The sequence below is a fragment of the Megalops cyprinoides genome, chromosome 6 (assembly GCF_013368585.1).
Source record: "Megalops cyprinoides isolate fMegCyp1 chromosome 6, fMegCyp1.pri, whole genome shotgun sequence".
Lineage (NCBI taxonomy): Eukaryota > Metazoa > Chordata > Actinopteri > Elopiformes > Megalopidae > Megalops > Megalops cyprinoides.
Window position 1 is genome coordinate 32748988 of NC_050588.1, and position 21888 is coordinate 32770875.

General features: G+C 42.8%; 1 protein-coding gene across 1 annotated transcript in view; it reads left to right on the forward strand.

Annotated features, from left to right (window-relative positions):
- The window catches only part of ptprt (protein tyrosine phosphatase receptor type T), a 225580-nt gene that overhangs the window by 183397 nt on the left and 20295 nt on the right, over positions 1-21888 (forward strand). Inside the window, exons 22-26 of the mRNA XM_036530574.1 lie at positions 2188-2375; positions 12727-12814; positions 18854-18930; positions 19676-19712; positions 20386-20483. Of these exons, the coding sequence (XP_036386467.1) occupies positions 2188-2375; positions 12727-12814; positions 18854-18930; positions 19676-19712; positions 20386-20483 (488 nt within the window). The remainder of the gene's footprint in view (positions 1-2187; positions 2376-12726; positions 12815-18853; positions 18931-19675; positions 19713-20385; positions 20484-21888) is intronic.

Genomic DNA, 21888 nt, shown 5'->3' on the forward strand with positions numbered 1-21888 from the left:
CCGCATTCCATCCAGAAAGCCGCATTTTTTAATGCAGGGGTGCGTTTCGTTAAGCACGAGGCGGATTTGAAAATGTTTGTTTTGGAACCGTATGATACCTTCCAATTCGACTCTCGTTTGATTTGTGTTTCTACAAGCCCCGTGCCCTGTGCATACCTAAACCTGATATCTCATCACTTTGTGTTTGCTGGGGGAAAGTCTGCGTTTGTGGTAATCCTTTCTACAATGAGGCTGTGTGCACTATCTTCCCAAGATCTTCTCTGTCATGTTTGTCATTCACAGCACAGAGAGAGGGAAAGTACAAAGAGTTGCAGCAGGCACTGTATGTGGAATTCAGGAGTCTGTATTTGAGATGGTGGAAGGAGCTCAGGTCTGGTCGTTTCGACTGTTGTTTCTTATCAGCGGGTAGATGGCTCCATCATTCACTAATCCATTGTGTAAAAAGCTATATGTTCCAAAGAGACAGACCTTGCTTCGAAGGTCGAGCTACATTATTAGCATGACGGTATCTTTATCTTTGCAAGACCTCCAAGGTGGATCTCGAGCGTGAATATATATAAATATATATATATTTTTTTTCCCTTGCTAAATGCATATTTGACCTTCACTGAAGCCCCAAGCATTACCGGTTCAATACTTCAGTGGTGTGTTAGAGCTTGGCCTGTTCTTGGTAATATTTACAACATAATATACCCTTTGGGCTGCCACATTGAGAGTTTCTCTGGCAGGAGAGACAAAAACACATGAATAATGAATGAAAGCTGTGCTGATGGGGTAGGGATGGGGGGCTGTCAGTATGGATTCAGAGGAACTCCTATGTGTCTGTCATGCTCTGTGAAAACCTGCTCGCTGTACCTCTAGGTCGCATTCAGCTGCATGTGGCTCAGCCCTCTATGCATACAGAGACACATCAGCACCCCTGACACATCATAACATCACTTGACACTGCTAATGCTGTCTAGCCAGCTAGCCCGTCTACCAGCATGTTCAACGCAGCGCTTTTGTTAACATGAATTGTTGGTGGAGCTGGAAGGATTTGGTTATATTTTTTTTTATAAAGTATTCATTCAAATTGAAATGTCTTCTTCACTTGGTGGAGTAGGCAAAACAATATATGCAGTCATCTGCACTGAAAGGTGTAAGAAGAAATGAAATGAAACTATGAAGAAAGTCATGACATACATTACATTTCTGTCTGTTTTTCTAAATGAACTCTTGTGTGTATAAGTGAGGATGTCTTTGCTACTAGGTGGGAATAGTTGTTTTTTTTTCCCTCCATAATACATTGACTACGCTAATACATTTCCAGAATGCACACTTGCAGTGGCCTTTCGCCAAGAGCTACGCGGTGCTAACACGTCACGCAAAATTACTCATATTTCATTATATATGTTGCAGTAAAGAGTGTTGGGAAGATTACACTTTTTAGTGCAGAACCATTTTAAGTGTGTAATGAATTTTCAAGATAATTAAGATGCAAATGGCCACATTAATAAAACATGGGAGAAAAATCACCCTACCACATTTGCAGTGGTGCTTTAGGTATTTAATGCGCACAATACTAAGAGTTTCTCCACCATTTGTCTCCTCGTTCCTCATACTAATGCACTCATTAGGGACAATAAACTACTTCAGTTCTCCGAATTCTAATCTGTGTAAGAGTCAATTACAAGAATGTCTTTCAAAACCATTCGGATTGTGAGGTAAAGTGTCCCCAGGAAGGCCCATTTAACTTCCTAGGTATCATTACTAATGGCTGTGTAGCAGTTGGCTATAGATAAAATGGCTGTTGTCTAGCAACAGGCTCTTTTGAAGATACTGAAGGCCAGCTTTAAGGAGTTAAGTACTTCAAGCTTTCAAACTTATGTTGAGCACTCTGCCATACATTTAAGTAGCAAAATGACTCAGCTGAAAATATCATAAAACGCTCTCCAGCAATGCCATCATTGCTTACTGAAATCTGTGGGATTTATACTATTGATTGAAAACAGGGTTTACAATGAAAACACTTGAAGAACAACCAGTACAACCAAAACACTTCAAAGCCGGTTTGCTCTGAAACAACCATTTAACCTCAAGAGGTCCAATAAGATAACATCAATCATTTCAGCTGCAGCACAAGCAGAACGCTCTTGCCCTCCCTGCCTTCGTGTGCCCTGACAGCATCTCCCCCCCCACTCTAAACAGACAGCAGCCATGGAGAGATACCCCAGCCAACGCTGACCATCCAGACCTACCCTTACGGGGGCTGCGAGTCTGTGGAGATGTCCTACCAAGCCGGGCAGTTCCAGCCGGCCATCCGAGTGGCCGACCTCCTGCAGCACATCACCCAGATGAAGTGTGGCCAGGGCTACGGCTTCAAGGAAGAGTATGAGGTAAGGATGGTCAGTATTCCTTTCTCAGCCACCACAGCATAACCTTGCAGACTCAAGCCAAGGTCCGCCCAGGTGCGCGGTCTTGATTAAGATGCTCGTTTGTGCAAACACCCCTGCTCAGTCAGATTCACTGCAGTGTGAAGTATTTGTTTCCAGTTCGTGATTGTATGGGTATCTGCAGGACTCCACCGAATAGCTTTTTAGTGGAGTAAAACCAGAGGGATTGAAACACCTGAAGGATTTGCTCATTGCCATCTAAGAATTCAATCTTAGACCTACTCTCCACTCAACGCTCTCACGGGGGCAGAGGTATTGACAGTCCAATCAGTCAAGCTTCTCTTGGAGGTTTTCGTGCATGTAAGATATAACATATGATTCATGTCAAGATTGAATGTAATAAGGGTTATATATCTGTTTTCCGTCTGCGGCGTCATTGTATGGAAATAGAAAGAAAGGTGCTATTTGATATTTACAGTGTATGTTCCTGTCTGACCTGAACCTTACCAAAGAATAACATAGCTTCTGTTAAATTACATTGACACATTTCTTGCATGCTATTTTCACTAGGATGCATGCGCGTATTCATTTTTGTGTATAATGCGTTGCATGACAGATAAATGATAATGTTGACAAAGTTAATGTTGCTGGTGGTGATGGACACAAGTAGTTGCTATAATGCTTTAATATGAAAAATAATTAAAGCACCTTCTAGTAAAACAGTGTGCTATACAAGCTGTGATTCCCTGGGATTTGCAGTAGTCATGAGTCTGTGAAGGCCTCATGCTATGAGTAGGAGCAGTTAAGTGATATGTGCTAATAGGCAAAGACACAAACATGACAGAATGCACATTTTACTTTAACACTTACAATAGTGTTATGATAACTAGCAATTACTTCAACACAACTTGGCTTTTGTATCATTTACTTTAGACCAACTTTAAACCAATGAAACAACTAACTGAACTAAACCTTTACACAAAACAAATCTTCTATCTAGCTATTTTGTTACCTGAAATATAAGGGGTAGTATATTCTTGTCCAAGAAATACATGTCCTGAATGACAGTGTCACCTTATTAGATTCAAACATTGCCAAGTTAAGCCTGTACATCTGTGTGTAAATCAGTATCGGCTTCTGGAAAGTAGCAGCCTATTTTGTTCTTTTTTTCTTCCTAGCCAATTGTTCATTAGGATGTTTTAATTTTTTCTACCAAAAATTTCACTGGCTGTCACAGGACACTCTTTTGTACATTGGGGAAAATTAGTTTCCTTGCATGTGATACAAATCTTTCCTGCTGAGCCAGCATAGCAAACTCAACTTCGTGAGTGGCTTGGGGAGACACTGAAAAACCTTGGTAGAGGTACATGCATCACAGAATGCACCGTAATAAGTTACTGCAACTGTCCTGTGTACTAATCCATCCTGTAATATTTCTCATCTTCTCCCCCCACACATCATAGCTCTGTGTTTTCTGCTGCCTCGGTGTCTCGCCGTTGCTCATATTTTGAAATGAATCATATGAAGTCACTGTGGATTCTGAGGAGTGCCAGTTCTTGGTCTGAAATGTGCGGCAGTCTCTCAGCTGAATTTCTTTTCGGCTTCCATGCTGTATCAGCGCCATTCTTAAATCAAATTTCCTGCGCTTTGACTTTTTTGTAAGATGAAGTAAAGGCATCTCGTACCTATCAAATATTTATCGCAAACTCAATTTGAAAATGTCATTAATATTGATAGTTTTTGGAAGGAAAGATTTCAAATCAAACAAAACTCTTGCCCAGCATTTTTTTTAAAAAAAGCTCTCCTTCTTCTCTTTTATTTTCTTGTTACTGGGGTTGTCTTGGACAATGCTGGTCTTCTGTACCAGAAAATCTCAACTTTTGATACAATCAGTATGTGCTCTGTGTGTGATGTCATTTTGTCAGGTTCAGTGAGTTCAATAATCTCAGACAAAATTCTGTATAAATAAGAAGGTTTTAATAGTAGGCGTTTGTTAAGTAGTTTAAATTATATCGATCCAGCCAAAAGAACAAAATATACTTGATACTTACTGTTTTTTCCAATCAGTATTGCTACAGCACAACCCCTGGATCTGTGCCTATTTGTGTACATCTCATATCTGATCTTACGTCAATGACCATTGGTTACTTTATTTAAATCCAGCCATTTTATTTAAATCCGTTGCCCACGCTGGCCCTATTTCCTTATCTTTATTGAAAACCTGCCATGTGCTGTCCTTTCTTTATCTGAAAAACAAAGGATTCCCCCCCCCCCCCCCCCCATTCAAACTATCACTCACAACTCAAGCCTTTCCACCTCCTGCTCCTTGCAGGGCCTGCAGTGCTAACTAACAAACAGCCTCAAGTGGTGGCAGTGTAGTGCAGCTGTTTGCAAGCAGAAGGGCACTCAGAGGGGCACTGCTGTTGTGCCCTTGAGTAAGGCAATTAAATGATTGATACTATTATGCGTATAAGTATGTATCGCCTTGATAGTCTTATACCTGTATCTGTACAGTGTATGACAATAAGTAAGAATTCAGAGCTCTGATTATTTTGTTTGGGCCAAATTCAAACCGCAGAATGGAGGAGCCAGTGCCCACTCAGCCTCTTCACTGTACCACACAGACCCCTTCTCCTTCTCCCGGCTGTAGACATGAGCCGCATTTCGCCTTGCTCGCCCGTGCCCCGCTCTGATAAAGCCGGCAATTGTGGCTGTTGTTTGAAAGGGTCATCCATCAGTGAGGACGTTTTTATAACACCTCTTCCTTATCGCTTCCCTCTAACCTGATTTGCTTCCTCAATTTCAGGCCCATCCTGGCACAAATGAAGTTGGCTCTTTTTTGGCACTCGTATTTTACTCGGTGTACCTGCCTCTTCAAAGCCTGCTGCCCTTTGTGCTCGCGTCTGCCCCCCCCCCACCCCCCCCCCCCGCCGGGAAATTTAAACAAGGCCTCCTTGTTTTCCATCCGTGGTGAATGGGTGGCGGAATAAGCAGGGGGCGCCTCATGCAGGCTCGCTGTGAGTACCGGAACGTTCTCGATGGATGATCTTAAGCTGGCCTGTGTTGTGCCATGCTTTTAGGGCTCTCTCTGTCTCACTCACATCTCGCCGAGGCTGAGGTCAGTTCTGACGTGCGCGCCGCCGTACACGCTGTCTTTATGCGCATCCTTTTCAGTGTTTTCACCTGCAGTCCCACCTTGCAATTTTCTGACACATTGGAGGCCTTCCTATTCATCGGGGTCAGTCAGGATCAGTTCTTTGGTTTTGCAGTTATTTTATTTACCACAACTGCCTGTTGAATGTGCATCCCTTTGGCTGTTTCTCCTGAGTTTAGTTTTTGTGTGTGTGTCTGTGTGTGTGTGTATATATATATATATATATATATACACACACACTCTGTCTCTGTGAGTGTGTGTGTCTGTGCATTTATGTGGGTTTGGGACACACCTGAAGATAAAAGCGTGGCTAAAGGATGAATCCTGTTCCGCGTCCCTCTCCTGTGGCTGCGTGCCTGAATATGTACATGCTAGCGCGAGAAACTGTGATATCAGGGCTCTAATTATATCTGGCGGACTGGATGCCACCTGCGTTTGTCTGTGGGCATAATCGGGCCATTATTCACAATCTGACAGACGCAGTGACACAGAGAGAGAGGACGCAGCAGATGGACGGCAGGAGTGGGAGACACAGGGTAGGACAGAGGCGGGATAAAAAGGAGGGCGGCGAGGGAAGAAGCCAAAAAAAAAAAAAAAACGAGATATAGACGTAGGAAGAGAGAGGGAGAGAGAGAGGAACACAGAGGCAGGTGGGACGTCTGCTCTTGGTAATGAAAGGCTCAGGTAATTCCAATCACAGCGGGAGGCGTAAAATGAAGAAGGAACCTTTTATCATTTCTCGTGCCATGGAAGTGACAGTCACCTTTTCCGCCCTGTCCGCAGCTGAAGCGTCTCGCCTCGAACGTGGCAGCCGATGACATGGAGTTTGGGTTTTATGTGATGACATGTGACCAGTGACAGAGCCTGGGTTTTATATATCCGGTGCATATGTGGCGCCACCATAATTTCCGCTTCTTACACGCATAATGGATCATTTAATAACACGGCACATCACTTGCGTGTCTTACGAAAATATCTTGCAACATTTAATTTGTTTGTAATGCAGTAGTTTATCCTGCCACATCGAGTGAGCGCTTAACTGTTTTATTCCACATGTAACATTTATATTTAATCCTAGGGACAGCAGCTTGCTTAACGGTGCAGATATTAATAGAATTAATGTCAACTGTTAGCATTTGCATTATACATATTTTATATGAGCTGCATGGCAGCAAAAATACATGGAGCAGGCAGAAATGACTCACCCACTGGAGCAATTAAAATAAATTTATGGTTACATTGAATAGCTAGGCTATCTACTACATTTCATCTTGTTAATATTTAAACACTACATTGTGGTGTGTGTATGTGCATATTCTATATGTGTGTGCTTGTACACTATATGTGAAAGCAGTCACTGTATATGTGTCTGAGTGTGCGCGCGTATGTGTGTGTGTGTGTGTGTGTGTGTGTTTGTACACTATATGTGAATGCATGGTCTGTGTATGTGTCTGTCTGTGTGTATGTGTGTGCACTTGTACACTATATGTGAAAGCAGTCACTGTATATGTGTCTGAGTGTGCGCGCGTATGTGTGTGTGTGTGTTTGTACACTATATGTGAATGCATGGTCTGTGTATGTGTCTGTGTGTGTGTATGTGTGTATGTGTGTGCACTTGTACACTATATGTGAATGTATGCCCTGTACTTCTGTGTGTGCATGCACATGTGCTTGTGTGTGCATGTGTGTGTATTTGTATGTGCGTGTGTGTGTGTGTGTGTGCGTGCGTGCGTGCGTGCATGCGTGCATGTGTGGGCGTGCGTGCGTGCATGCATGTGTGGGCGTGCGTGTATGTGTCTGTGTGTGTGTGTGTTTGTGTGTGTGGGCGTGCATGCGTTTATGTGGGTTTGGGACAGACCTGAGGATGAGACACATGGCAGTAGGGTGAATCCCGCTCTGTGCCCCTCTCCTCTGGCTGATGCCTGTTGTCCACACTGGCCCACGTCCAGATGGGCCCACTGAACACGGCCTCTCCTTCCTCCTTCCCACTGCTGAGCAGAGAGCTCTGCCTCCCCGCTCCTGTCCCAGTACACCGAGCTGCCGCAGTCTGTCTCCGCTCAATGCGTCCAGGGACCCTCTCCCTCCTCCACTCAGGCTTGCGTTTCAGCTACAGCTGGCTGGGGAATTCAGAGTGGGAGTTGCTTTTTTTTCCCCTTTTATTTTCATTTGCTTGTTTTTTTGTGCATTTTCTTTTTCCCCTAGCTTGGAATATTAATCGGTTCAAAAACTACAGATTGGAGATGAAAGGGGTTCCATTAAGAGCATTTTGTTTATCATTTTGAAAGTACCCCGCCGCAACAGCAAAAGGAGATGCGAATGCTCTGCCGCAGAGGGGTGTAAAGCCCTGTGCAATTATGCACCTCTCTCCCACTCAGGCTCATTGAGCGCCGACAGGCAAACACTTTCAGCAGTCAGCACTACGGCCTTCTACTGCTGAAGTAAAGAGCATTTTCCACACATGTAGCTCCTTTACAGTGGAAGCAACAACCAGAGGGGAAGTTCCACTGGTCCACATGTCCACTCGGATGATGAAGACCACTGTGTCCTATCCCTGCTTGTCACCACAGATCCTCCCTGCTCTTCAAAATCTGCTCCTATTTATCGGGCTTTGTCCAGATTCAGCGCGACAGTATGCTGACATTTATACCTGGTGGCACTGAGTTCCGGTGTGCATTATGTTCAAGCTCCCTAAAGCCGGACACACGTAGGCTGCAGGATGGGCTAATGTAAGTGCTGTCATACGTGGTATTGTGCACCCGATACAGAAGAACATGATTGAGCCAAAAAAGAGGAAGGGTTTTGCCTGTCACTTTTCAGCCACAGCTAAAAGAAGAGTTGGGGGGAAAAAAAGAGTGCTTTTCATTTCGTGGTGACAAATGAGTGCCTTTCACAGAGGAGATGAAGCTTTGTGGTCTGGGCACGCAGCACTGGAAATATTTCATAGTGGAGTGAACCCACTGCCGAGCCCTCTTGAGATAGAGCAGGGGAGAAAAAAAAAAGTTGCCTAAATGAAATAAACAAACATCTGCTGTTCTTCGCTATATTGTCAGTCATAACAAAGATGAAATCGCAAAGCACGGCTGTAACCAGAGGCGGTATCTGCGCACGAGCTGCAAAGTAGCGTGTTTTAATCATGTTTTAAAAAAGAGCAGTTTTCTTTGCCTTTATCTGGAGGGATACAGGATGACTCATTTGTATATCCAAATTTTTACATTCCCCGCCTTTGATCGTGGTGTCTGCGTGCTTTCCTTTTGGCTCCCAGCATGTCTGGCGTTATCAGATGCTCCCACAAAAAAAAAAAAAAAAAATTGTTCCTGCTTTGTTCAACCCACATTCTCTTTCATGACTTCTTTCTTTTAGTACGGCAAAAAAGAAAAATTAAATGCTAAATGCTTTGCTTCTTGCCAAGTGAGAGAACATTAACCTGTTTGATAAAGTAAATGGTTAAAATGGGCTGTGGATCTTTGTTGTGCATTTAAAGATTTGTTGCTGTGTATAACTAATGGCCTCCACTCTCTCATGGCTGTGAAACTGTGTGTGTCTCTGCAGACTGTGCCCCTAGCGTTCCTGTATCCTAAACTGGCAGAGCCCAGCATCACTCTTAGGGTCAGGGTCAGGGTCAGGGGCCCAGGGCTGCTCTCAAGGCTAAACACAGTTTCCATTACTTTACGTTATTGGCATTTAGCAGATGCTCTTATCCAGAGCGACTTACATGGGTTGCATTTTTTTTTTTTTACATGTTATCCATTCATACAGCTGGATATTTACTGAGGCAGTTGTGGGTTAAATACCTTGCCCGAGGGTACAGCAGTGCCCAAGCAGGGAATCGAATCACTGCACTGCTGTCCCTAGGGCTCCCTGCTTTTACCCATGCAGCTGCAACCCAGACATGAATAAGCTTTTTTCAGCTATTGTTTCTGCCTAATTATGTGCTTATTTTCTTGACAGGTGCCCTCATCCAAGGCAACTTACATGGCTCCTATTTGCATATTATATAGCTTCCATATCACAAATTACGTAGCTTCCATAATGCATGTTACCTATAATATAGGTATATATTATGTTATATAAGTGTATATATATCCTTGCATATTACATGTTACATAACTTATATACATTCATACATAATGTGTATTAAATAGCTTCCATATTACTTGTTACCTCTTCCTTGCTGAAGAGTACAATGGTATTGTTCACATGGGAGTTGAACCCTCAGCCTTCAGGGTACAGGCCAGGTGTAACTGCTGTACCACACTACCACCAGATGAGAACCCTGTACTAAACCTTTGTGCAGTTCATTGTATCCCTGTGAATAAGAGATTTGTTCTGCAAATTAAAGTACAAAATTGCAAGTAATTGTGCCTCTGAACACCCGCCCACCCTCATATTATATGGGAATGGCGGTATTAGGCTGCTCACCTTGTGCAGATTGAGACTTTGAGCTGCCAAATAGTCTCCACAGTGTTTACCTGGAAGCTGTTTTTTTTTAAGCATAATCAACAACTAAAAGGTGTAAAAGTTTGTTTAATCGCTTAATCTTGTTTGTGTTATTTTACGCAGAACAAGAAAGCTCATAAAGTTATGCAACGGACCTAGAGGCTTTGATGTTCTCTCTGTGTGCATAAAACGTCCATCTGTTTTGTTTGGTTTTTTTTTCTGGATGTCACTCACACCTTCTTTGAGTGACATGGATCCCAGCCAGCCTTGGCCTGCTGTTCTGCTCCTTTTTTTTTTTTTTACTGAAGAGACAGATCTGTGGCCCCTCCCTCATGTTAGCTCTGTGAAGTGCAGACGGCAGAGAGGCACTAAATAGATAAAAAAATAATAGAAAAATATAATAAAGCAAAAGTAATAGTTTCTGTTTGAAAGCATTATCGTGGTTGAGAAGCGTTTTTTTTTTTTGTTTTTTTTTTCTCTCCAAAGCAGTTTTTGGCAATAGGCTGAAATGCACTTTAAGGTTGACTGACTGATGAGGAATATGGGCCCGTGAAAAGTGGGTCAGATGTCCTCTTAGTGGCGGCTTAGCCAGATCTCCTTTAACGGATGCTAAAGGACAATTCAGCATAAATTAGGCACCGGTGACAGATTTGTCCCCACAATTTTTGAAGGAGCTCCATATGGGTCCCACCGTACAGTCTGTCACAGGCACGTGAAGCACAGACTCTTTTGCTAGCCAAAAGTGTTTGAGAACGCTGAATAAAACACTCATGTAGTTCAGTTTCTAGATTTTTGTTTATTTTACATTAATTTAGCAGACGTTCTGATCCAGAGCGTTATTTAAATTAAGGTAAGATGTAGTCAGGATGGGAAAAGCCTCATTATGAAGATTGAAATCTATCTGTTTTTAGGTAGATTGATTACAAATTATAGGTCTACCACTAATCTTTAAAAACATTTATAGACTCCTGCTAATCTTTAAAAACATCTACTTGTCTAATTTAAAATTGCTAGAAGGTTTAATATTGAATTAAATGAAGCTTTTCCTTGGTAACCTTTGGGGAACGCATTAAGACTTACCTTGGGGGAAATTGGGGTGTTAGGGTACCGATGGAAACACATTTACAATCCACACTTGGCATCAAGGGAATTATTATTATAATTATTGCTCTTTTTAAAATTATTATCTGTACCATAAATAATAGTATTTATTTGCATGCTCAGAGGGGTGGATGTGGTGAGCTGGATTGTTTCTAATTAAAAACAAAAAATTTATGAAAATCCCAGATTACTGCATGATTGCTTTTCAGTAGAATCTAGATCTTAGAATCTACAGTCTATATTCTAGCCAATTAAATAATTTGGAGGCCACTTTCTCTGTGCAGTTGGTTTCATTAAAATGGGATATTACATTTCAACTTAAGTTGACATATTCTTTATTATAGAAATGTGAACCAACAAATCTTTCCAAACACACATTATTCATTTTTGATTTACAAGTCAAGGTCTTGATCTTTGCCCTGAAATAACAAATCGAGGAATGTTTTCAATCAAGTGTACTGTGTGTGTTTTCGATGTGTTGCAGAGATTTGTAGTATTAGTATACATGAGTAGCTTTTCACAGGACACCCAAGTGAACTGAAAGCTGGACAGTGACTTCCTGTCCTTCTCCAAAAGGCTGATGAGATGTATTTCATTGAGCTATTTAGGTAGGGATGGGGGTGGGTTCTCAGACTTCAGCAGCACAGCTGGGGAAGATTGTTCTAAACTTTTTTGTGAAGATGTGCTTGAAGATGTCCATCAGTTCAAACGTATCTGCTTGAAGTAGTTAAGAATGGGTCAAGTCTGCCACTTTCGTTATGCTTAGCAGCCGTTCTAGTTAATAGCATCTGTCTGCTGGGTCTTCTCACAATCCCTTTTTCAGACGACCACCACCCCCCTTCCTCCCTCCCGCAAAGCCACCTGAGCATATTTCCACTTGTCTGAAGTATTCATCTGCCCGTCATTCCACGCGTAGCCGGAGCAAGTGGAGTGCCACAGCCCTGTCACATTAGATTGTAAGGGACGTGCGTGGAAGGCAGTATAAGGGCTTTGATAGATCTAGTGTCCTTGCAGAGTGACCATGCTGTGCCTGTCCACACCTCACTTGCCTTCCCCTGCACTTGTGTCAGCTGGCCTGTGTCGGTCTGTCCCCATCTCGCCCGGGGGCAGGGGGGTGCTTCAATCACAAATTTGATGCTTTGGGCCATGGCTACCCGTCTCACCGTGGGTAATACTTTGTACAGAACGCTGTCATCCGAAATATAAGCGCCAGAAGGGCTTGCAGTGAAGGGTGAAGACTCTGTTTATACAAGCTGGTAATGCTCAAAAGAACTGGTGACAGAGAGGATGAGAAGATTAAGAATTAAAATTGATTTAAAAAAATAAATAAAAGAAAGACTGCAATATGACTGTTTTAATGGTGCATTTCTTCGTTTGACTTGTCAGTTAAGGGCACTGCAGTTTTATCAGTTTGTAATGAGCAGCTTTGATTTAAGTTACTCCTTGTTGATGAGACAAATCGAATCGGTACAGTAATTTTCACTCTGTGTAGTGTTGGTTTTAACTTTTTTTAAAACTCTGGTTTACTGTATATAGGTGTTTTTTTTTTTTTCTTTTCCCAGCGGACACATTTTGTTCATTTTAACAGCTGCATTGGGCAAACTATTTCCATGGATGCTTCTGCCCTGGAGGAATGTGTGACAGTGTCTAATGTCATTGCAGGGGCTGGCCGAAGGGCAGACGGCTCCCTGGGACACTGCCAAGAAAGATGAGAACCGCAACAAGAACAGATATGGCAATATCATCGCTTGTGAGTACTGCAGTTACTCAGATGCGCGTACACACTGATACAGATACAGATACAGACACACAAACTTATTCCACAGATTCACTTATACACACACATGTACACACCTTACCAGAGACTTCTTAGCAATTCTATTATTTTTTTCTTCATCTGAGTGCACAGAATGGAAAGGAAGTATTGCAATCATAAAGAATAGAATTACACACTCACCAATCACACTCACTGAGACTTCTCCGCAAAGTGCTTTGTGGTTAACTTCGGTAATTAAAGCAAGTGCAACTTTCCCTCCTCTACTTAACTGTTCAACCCCATGCGCAGAAAACATTTCGGTGTGAAATTAGCTCTGATGGAATGTGTTTTAGCCCTGTAGGACTCATATGAACTCAGTTAGAGTTGATTTAACACTAAATGTTTGTGGATGAAAGGCACCAGAAAGTAATGAAACATGCTGTGTAAGAATATAATGTTCATCCGAGAGAGATCACGCTCTTGATTAAGTTGGAACTGGAGGCTAGCTCATGGTGTACTGGTCCAAAGTTATCAAAGTTCAAAACACAAAGCAATGGACGCAAACTTTGAGTCTGGGGGAAAAACAAATCAAAAAATTTTAATGGTGAGGGAAACATTTTCATTTTGTTGCTCAGCAGATGCTCTCATCCAGATCCACTTACACAGGGTACAGTTTTCACGTTATCCATTTATATAGCAGGATGTTAACTGAGGCAGTGCTGGGTTAAGCACACGGCCCAAGGGTACACCGGCGGGAGTCAAACGAGCAACTTTTTGCAGTTACGAGGCCTGCTCCTTTCCACTGCTGCCCCAGTGTGGTGTAGCAGAAACATGAGTGTATAAGAATTTTTCTAAACATTTTGGCTCAACAGCCATCATCAGTGCAAGCACAGTTATGCTGGCAGGCATGCTAAAGACCTCACACTATTGATTGCATACCACATCTGGAATATCAAAGTCTTAAGGGACTTGCAATATATGATGGCATATGGGGTCCCAGCACTCCATATGCTGGCAGCACCTAATATGCTGTAAAGAGTTTAACAGTTATGTAAGAACGAAGAACATAACGCTTGATTGAATGTGTTTGTAATGTTTAAGGACAGAGCGCATTGGGGTTAGGTGGTAGCGTGTCTTTGAAAGTCCAGGGTCTAGTCCTTTTCTCTCAGGCTCTCAGCTCCAAGATTGTCACACAAACCAAATGAACTTTTGTAATAAGATGAGCACGGATATGTTAGACTATGGCCTCTATTTAACACATATTTCCGCTGTAGTCTGTTTATCTAAGAAGATAAGTAAAACCAGCTCACAAATGGTGCAAAATCAGTGCTACAAATGTGCACAATTATACTCTATGTGACTGCACCATTAGCCACTTTCTAAAATGGCCATTGCTGTCAATAGCAAGGCCATTCATAAATGACAGATATATGTATATGTATATTGTCATATATACCGTGTTCATGGCTGCCAAATGGTACCAGCAAGGAAGTTGGACTGCAAGCATTCTTATTTTGACTGACTAAATCACTAAACATTAATCAATACTGACTCTCACCCCCCCCAGCCCCCCACAACACCCCCCCCCCCCCCCATAAGATCCGGCCTCATTACCTGAGACAATTTATGGAGTAAAAAAACTGGAAAGTGCCTAGGATTACAGACATCTGTCCCATTACGTTCCTTCAGCGTTTTTGCAGGCTGTGTAAACATAAAGCCTCCCATATGGTCATTCATAATTCAGCAGACTCTGCTACCAAAATAAACAGACTTATTGGCCAACATTTACATATCAGAGGGAAGGGAAGTCAGCTGCAAATTGTAAAGCTTTGCTTCCAACAATAATTGTTCAGACTGTTCATTTCAATTTCTTTTTACTATTATGTATATAAGTATATGCCAGGTTTATATATTTATATATTTTATATGTATTTATACACACCTGATTTCTTTCTTTGTGTTCCTCATGGCCCTCCGATCCCCTTTCCTGGGCTTTTATTGATATTGAGACAGTTGCTTCAGGTGCACCTGAATGGGATAGAGGCACTCCTTTATCTTAGAGAAAAACAGCTTTTGATAAATTGCAAAGGGAATATGACAGATGCGCAGCGCATGGTTTATTTAGATTTGATTGCGGCGCGGAGCGATAGCAAGAATTTGCACTTGCAAGTGATTCTGAACAGTGGCTCCGTGCGGCAATCTGTGTGGCGAACACTTCCAGAAGTGAAAAGTTTATTTCGAGAGGACAGCAGCTCCCCCAGCACGACGACAGTGGGGGCAAGATATTCTTATCTTAATCTCGTCTAATCAAACTCGGGAAGTTGTGCTTGTGCAGCTTCTGCGTCTGACCTGAAGTACCGTTGCAGCTGTCTCCATGTTACACTGTTAGCCTGCAGATGTGCAGGTGGGCCTGCCATCACTGGCATGCCACACTGCCAAGGCCGATATCCTATGTTTTTTTGAGGCACTGCTCTTGAAATGATCTGATTGGCTCAATCTATTGACCAAGCCACATCCAATCAAGGTCCGTGAATCTCTGCGGTGTCTGCAGTGCATTGGCCCAGCACTCAGACAGGCATCCTGCAACTTCACTGAAGGGGAGTTATGCTAAGTCTAACCCCAGAGCAGCTACTGTGTCAGTCATTCTGAATTACACTGGACTCAGTCATTCATTGCCTGAAACTGTAGTCTGGTAGCATAAATGTCTGAATTTATTTATTTATTTTTGTAGAATGTAAGGTCTGTGTTACCCAAGGCCGCTTCCATTCAAATATGTATACAGCACCAGTATTCACTTCGATCGAAGTGGAAGATTGGAGATTCTCAGGAAATCTTTGTGACATGCTGGAACATTTCTTCTTGGGTCTTTGATGAGCCCAGTCTATTTTCACACTGATGGAAACACTGAGAGAAGTTCTGCTGTGGCGTCAATGAATTGTGAGTGGTCGTGCAAACTGTCACACACTCACAGCGTGTTTTGTCATATTTTTTGAATTAACGCATTGTGGCGTCAGTGTGTGAGTTGCACAGTGCTGTCAGGATAATAAGCACAACGGTTGTTCATTTTCATTAGAAGGAACACAGAGGTACCCATCTCTCAGAAGGCGCACCGGTGCGTTCTCTCTTTCAAGTCATGGTTTTTGTGTGCGTCTGTGCGTGCGTGTGTGTGTGTGTGTGTCTGTCAAAGCAGGAGCTCTTCTGTGAGTTTCTCATATCCTAACGGACATTAATTCGCAGCACGTAACTGAAGGAGCTTCAGAGGGTCCCTTGAAGTCTCGCTGTTAAAATCCTCTGATGTATCGACCAAAGCCCCGCGATTAACATTCCCGAGACAAACTCACTTCTTAATATTTACTGGATGCTTTTTTTTTCTTTAAGAAAAAAAATTCTTTAAGAAGCACTGATTAAATTTTCACAGCATAATGAAATCTCTGTATCATTGTGCTATTAAATCCATGTTGGATTTAGTTAAAATATTATAGCAGCAAAAAATTAGCAGCACAAATCTACGACTTGGGACTAATAGGATCAGTCTGATAGACGACTTTGTGACCTTATAGATAGAAAAGTGAAAAATAATGTTGTGAGAATGGGGAGCCCTGATGTTAATCAGAAGTCTTTGAATCCCCCTGTGGTGCCATTACCTCTCCGCAAATATACTTTACTACACTAATCCCCAGTAGATGACACTTGTCCAAACATGGGCTTCCTGCTGAAAGTGGTCAGAGTAAACACTCCAGTTTTTTTTTCCTTCATGAAGCCCAACTGTATCTCTCAGGTACACCTCAGGGAAATGTCTAGCTAATCTCAGAGCTGTGGAACAGGATTAAACAGGGGGATCAGCTCCCAGCATGCACTGCGGCACAAACAGCATGAAGCAGCATTCTGCTCATGTGACAGCAGAACCTTCTGGAGCATTGAGCTGCATTACCTATTAAAGTATATAATACACTCTGCCAACATGACACTTTTTCATGGTAGGATGTGTACTGGATTACACTCTAGGTGGACTGCAGAGACACAGGTCGAGAGGTTTTTTTTCCTCACAGGGCAGTATACAGGGCCCTGTGATAGACAAGACAAGAAGTAATATGGTCCTATTCAGCAGCAATGTTACTATTCACTATAATGTCTCTCAGGAGGTTACACTACAGAAGTGTCAACTGTTTTTTTTTTCTCTAAATGTACAGTATAACGTTAAGAATGAGGTAATTCTGAATATAGATAGTGGATTACTAAATAATAATGATCAAATAACAATAATCAAACAGTACCAGACATTTCAGCCATTACAGTGCTTCTGTCAGGCAGGTGGATTTCTCTACTCAGTATATCTTGTCTGAAAATCTCAGAGAAATGCTCTAAGAGATGGGCCCACCAACAACATTACTGTGGCAACACAACAAAAATCATAACTTTTGAATTGGCGGAATCAATACAACAAAACAGATGCATCCTGTTCTGTTCTAGGCATACAGTATGACCGCTCTAGGTGCATAGGTAGTGATGCCTTTATGGTGATTGTGCTGGAGGCGAAAGAGTGTTTGCCTGGAGCAGGTCTCCATGAGCAGCAGCTGTATGGTTCAGCAGCCAGCTCCTTTGCAAGGTGGTGGGGCCCCGGGGGGTGCGAGGCCAGGGTAATAGAGGGTAAGGACTCCTGCTGATGGGATCCGCTCAGTGATAACACTGCAGGAGACGAGCTGCACTTACCCCGGGTAGGTCCCAGGGTGGCCGGGCCAGATCCCGTTTTCTGGCTGGGGCATTGAGTCCCTGCCTAATTAGACATTCACTCCACACATTGACGTTGAAGACAGTCACCCGCCCCCCGTCGTGCATTTTCTATTGTGACGGTCCGTGACACTGTCTTGTTTAATTACTGCTCTGTGTGCATGCGTGTGACTGTGTCCGCGTGGACACGATGCAGACGGTTAACCCCAGCGAGACACCTGCGAGTGCGGAGATGGGGAGCAGGGCCGACAGCCGGGGGGAGAGTTTGTTTTGCAAAGTGCAGGCAAGGGTGTCTGGGCAGGGGAGAATATCCAAAGCGGCACAATCCACTTAGAGGCATGAAGCCGCCACACTTGAGAGGGGTGGCTAGCGGGCCCCGCTCCTCCAAGTGCATCAGATCGGTAACAAGACCTGCCATGGCGGCGAATTTGCATTTCATAAAGATCAAAGCGAAATGTCATCCGCACACGGGAGTGTGTAAGATTGATCCTTTTTAAAATCCCCTCATTACCGGGGCTCTCCCTCTTTTACAGACCTAAATAACTTGCTTCATTATCAGGAGGCGATACAATACCACAGGGAGCTGTGCCCAGGTTTGCGCACGCTGAACTTTATGGGTCATACGTTTAGGGAAGATCGATGCTCCTGTTAAACTAATTAATTAAATTGTGCATTAAGATTATGCATGTCCTCCACTTACAGCGATAATTCTGCTGCTGCCAATTTGTGAGGAGTCTTCATGTGTGAATTACCGCCCTGCTGAGAAAGAAAGGGAAACATGCTACTAATCCCTCCCTTGAGTGTACTGTAATGTGCAATAGGCCTGACGTAACACACGTCTGGAGTACCCTGGAACTTAAGAGAAAAGTGCTTTGCGTGCCCTTCTTACCTCTTAGATTGAAAAACCGAAACCCATAGGGTTACATTGAATCAAGGTTAGCTGTTGGTCAGTCGCAGTCACGTTACACTTAGACTTGCTTCAAATCGGCGCTAGTGTTTTAGCGTTAGCAAGTAGCAAATACTTAGCAAATACTTTCTTTCTCTCACTGTACAGGCATGGACAGACACACATACACACATACACACACACACACACACACACACACACACACACACACACACACACACACACACACACACACACATACTCACACACTCACTCACTCACTCACTCACTCACACATACAAACTAAAAGCCTGAAAAAGGCCCTTTACAATGAGACCCACAGCAATAATGTGTTGTTTTCCGCTGAATGGGTAAATGTAACTTTAGACTTGCCGTTTTTTGAATATTTGACCCCACAGACGATCACACTCGGGTGAGGCTGCAACTGTTGGATGGGGACCCCCACTCGGACTACATCAACGCAAACTACATCGATGTGAGTATGGAGGAGAGTGTGGGACAAGTGTGGTTTGAGTGTGTGTGGGGGGGCGCAGCCAGAGTCAGGACTGAATGGGGGGAACGGGTGGTATTTAAAAAAAAAAAAAAAAAAAACAGTTGGCTGGAGCAGGTCTGGGCACTGGAGCTGTGCATTCGAGCGCAGACCAGCGCCTTGAAAACATCAGGAAAAAAAAACACAGTGGCCCCGTTAAATGAATTTAGCCTGTTTTTTTGGCGGAATAAAAGCATTCCACAATGAAATAACCACCATAATGACACTGCCCTGTGCCCATTATACAGCAGGGGCTTTGTAAACGGCAGACCTTCTGACAGACATCAGTAGAGGCCCTCAGAACAGCTGCATCTATAATCATGTCACTGAGCCTATTTCCACTAATAAAACAATTACCGGGTCGATTGTGCCAAGATCCCGCGGTAAAATGGATTGCAGTGCCCGGGGTTCTGTCTCCAGGAGCTGAACCGCGTTGATAGTTAATTTATTTCACAGTGGTTGTAACACTAATGAACATGAAGCGCGTAATATTTCTGCGTAGCGCCGCCGCCGTGGGTGTACACGGCCGTGACATAATGACGGTGTCACATCAGTAAGATGAAAGGAATTTGTTTTAACGATTCCGTTTTAATAAAAACGGAACATTCTCATTGCCTTGGGTTTCTGCGGGTCTGTAATGACGTTGAAGTAACTCATGTTTATGTTTTTTTTTTTTCTTGCCCCGTCACAGGGTTATCACAGACCGAGACACTACATCGCTACGCAAGGTAATTAAATGGACAAGGGAGAAAATTGAAGAGATGGGAAGGCAAATGAAAGCAAGGAGCTGGAATCAAATGAGAGCTATTCTCAGACAAGGCGGCTGATTCACTGGATGTGTTAAATATAAGCGGGTTGTCATTAAATGTAATGTATTTAGGTGCACTAGTATATATTTTTGTCTCACTGTAGATAGACTTTTTAAATTAAAAATTCATTGCATGGGACTCCCAAGTAGCTCAGTGGTTAAGGCGATCACCTTGAGCGCAAGTTCAGCTCTATTGCCCAGGTTAGGATGACAGCCGTGTTATCAGATGATGATAACCGGGAGCCCACAGCAGTGGAACAAATTGGATTTGCTGCGGCGGGGATAGGGGGTTGGATGAGTCCGCTGGGGTCCCCTTGTCTCCCTGCAACTCGTCAGGTGCCTGTGAGTTGCTCAGATGACATCAGTGGAGTAGCGGCACTGTGTGAGTGCAGTGAGATTGGCCTAGTATACAACTAGCAATTCAAAAATAAGGTTTCTTAAAGGAGGAGAAGCATGAAATGAGAAAATATCAATTGATTACATTTTTCATCTTTATTAACTAAGAGTTAGTACTGTCATTAGTACTGTATGTTTTTTCATTGCACAAAGACACAGGCTTATATGTTGCAATCTGTTATTTCTATCTTCTCCAGGTCCAATGCAGGAGACTGTGAGAGATTTCTGGAGGATGATTTGGCAGGAGAATTCCGGCAGTATCGTCATGGTTACCAACCTCGTGGAAGTGGGCAGAGTAGGTTGAATCTATGAGATTTGTGACTTGAAGACCCTGATTGTCTGACTGTCTGCCCCCCGGGAACTAATGTTTCAGACATTTCAGGCTTTGTGTTTTGAAAAAGCTTTAATGCTGTGTTTGCACTGGTTGGAAAGGTGTGCTACTAGAGCTCTCATGGGCTTTAAATTACTAACATTTTACTAACAAGGTAAGGAGCCCCCACCCTCCAGTGTGATTGTGTTTAATTTAACTAATTCAGAATGAGCTAAAGGCCTGATTTATGCCACAAACAGCATTTACATTTACATGTAGCATTGATACTGTTATATGTAATAATAATTTCAAAATAGTGTTACGATTCCATCAGTATTCAATTATGTTACTTCCCTTTTTAAAGTGTTCTAAAGTTTTATTTAAAATGGTCCTTTCAAATGGTCCTGTCCTGTTGTGTCTAACAGAAGATGTCATTGGGTGTACTTTTTAATAGAGCTACAATAGTGGTCACATTTATATGATACTATCAAATCAGACACAGCCTCAAAATATTTTGCATTTGGGAAAAGTTTGAACCAAAAAGTCACATCACAATTCATGAAACATTTCGAAACACCCAATATTGTTCTTATCCTCACTCGTATAATGATGAATCCCAACTGTTCTTAAGTTAGATGCTTCTGCATATTGTCCATAGAATAAGTAAGCACACCAACAATCCCATGAAAGGGTATTCTGACTTCCAGGTGACAGGTACAGCCGACAAAAGGGAAAACGGTGGATTGCAATGAGATATATACATTTTGTAGCATGAGCAGTTGAGTGTCTGGAGCATTGTTAAATCACTGGCTGAAATAGGCACATTTTTGAAAGGATTCTAATATCTAAATCAATTTTTGATCAAAAGGTTTGTGTATATGTTGTCTTGTCTAACAGTGAATGGCATTTGTCTGACACATAGACAGTATGATTCAAAGATGCTCATCAGTTTTATGAGTCTGAGTCATAGCCCTGTTCTCTGGAATGGATCAGGGATAGGGTCCTCTCATTAGTGTCCATTTGGTCATGAGTGAATGCCATGTTTCATGGCCATATTGTGGAGGACACAGCGGACCAATGTCATCTTCCACCCGATGTATCCAAACACACCCACAGCCTTTTAACACACCGAAAGAGTGCAAGTGTGTGGTTTTATGCAACCTCCAGCGGTGTCTGTCAGCAGCGTCATCAGTCAGATTTTCCACATGTAACTAAATAAGAGAATATCTTTGATGAAGGACGCTTGACTGAAACATTTACCGCGTTTAATTTGCGCCTGACCCTTTACACTTGGGCATGTCACCTGCGTTCACCTTATTTCTTTTGATGGGATTTTTTAGGTAATAACAGTGTATGGGTGCGCTTTTTTTATCTTGGTTTATTTCCCAAA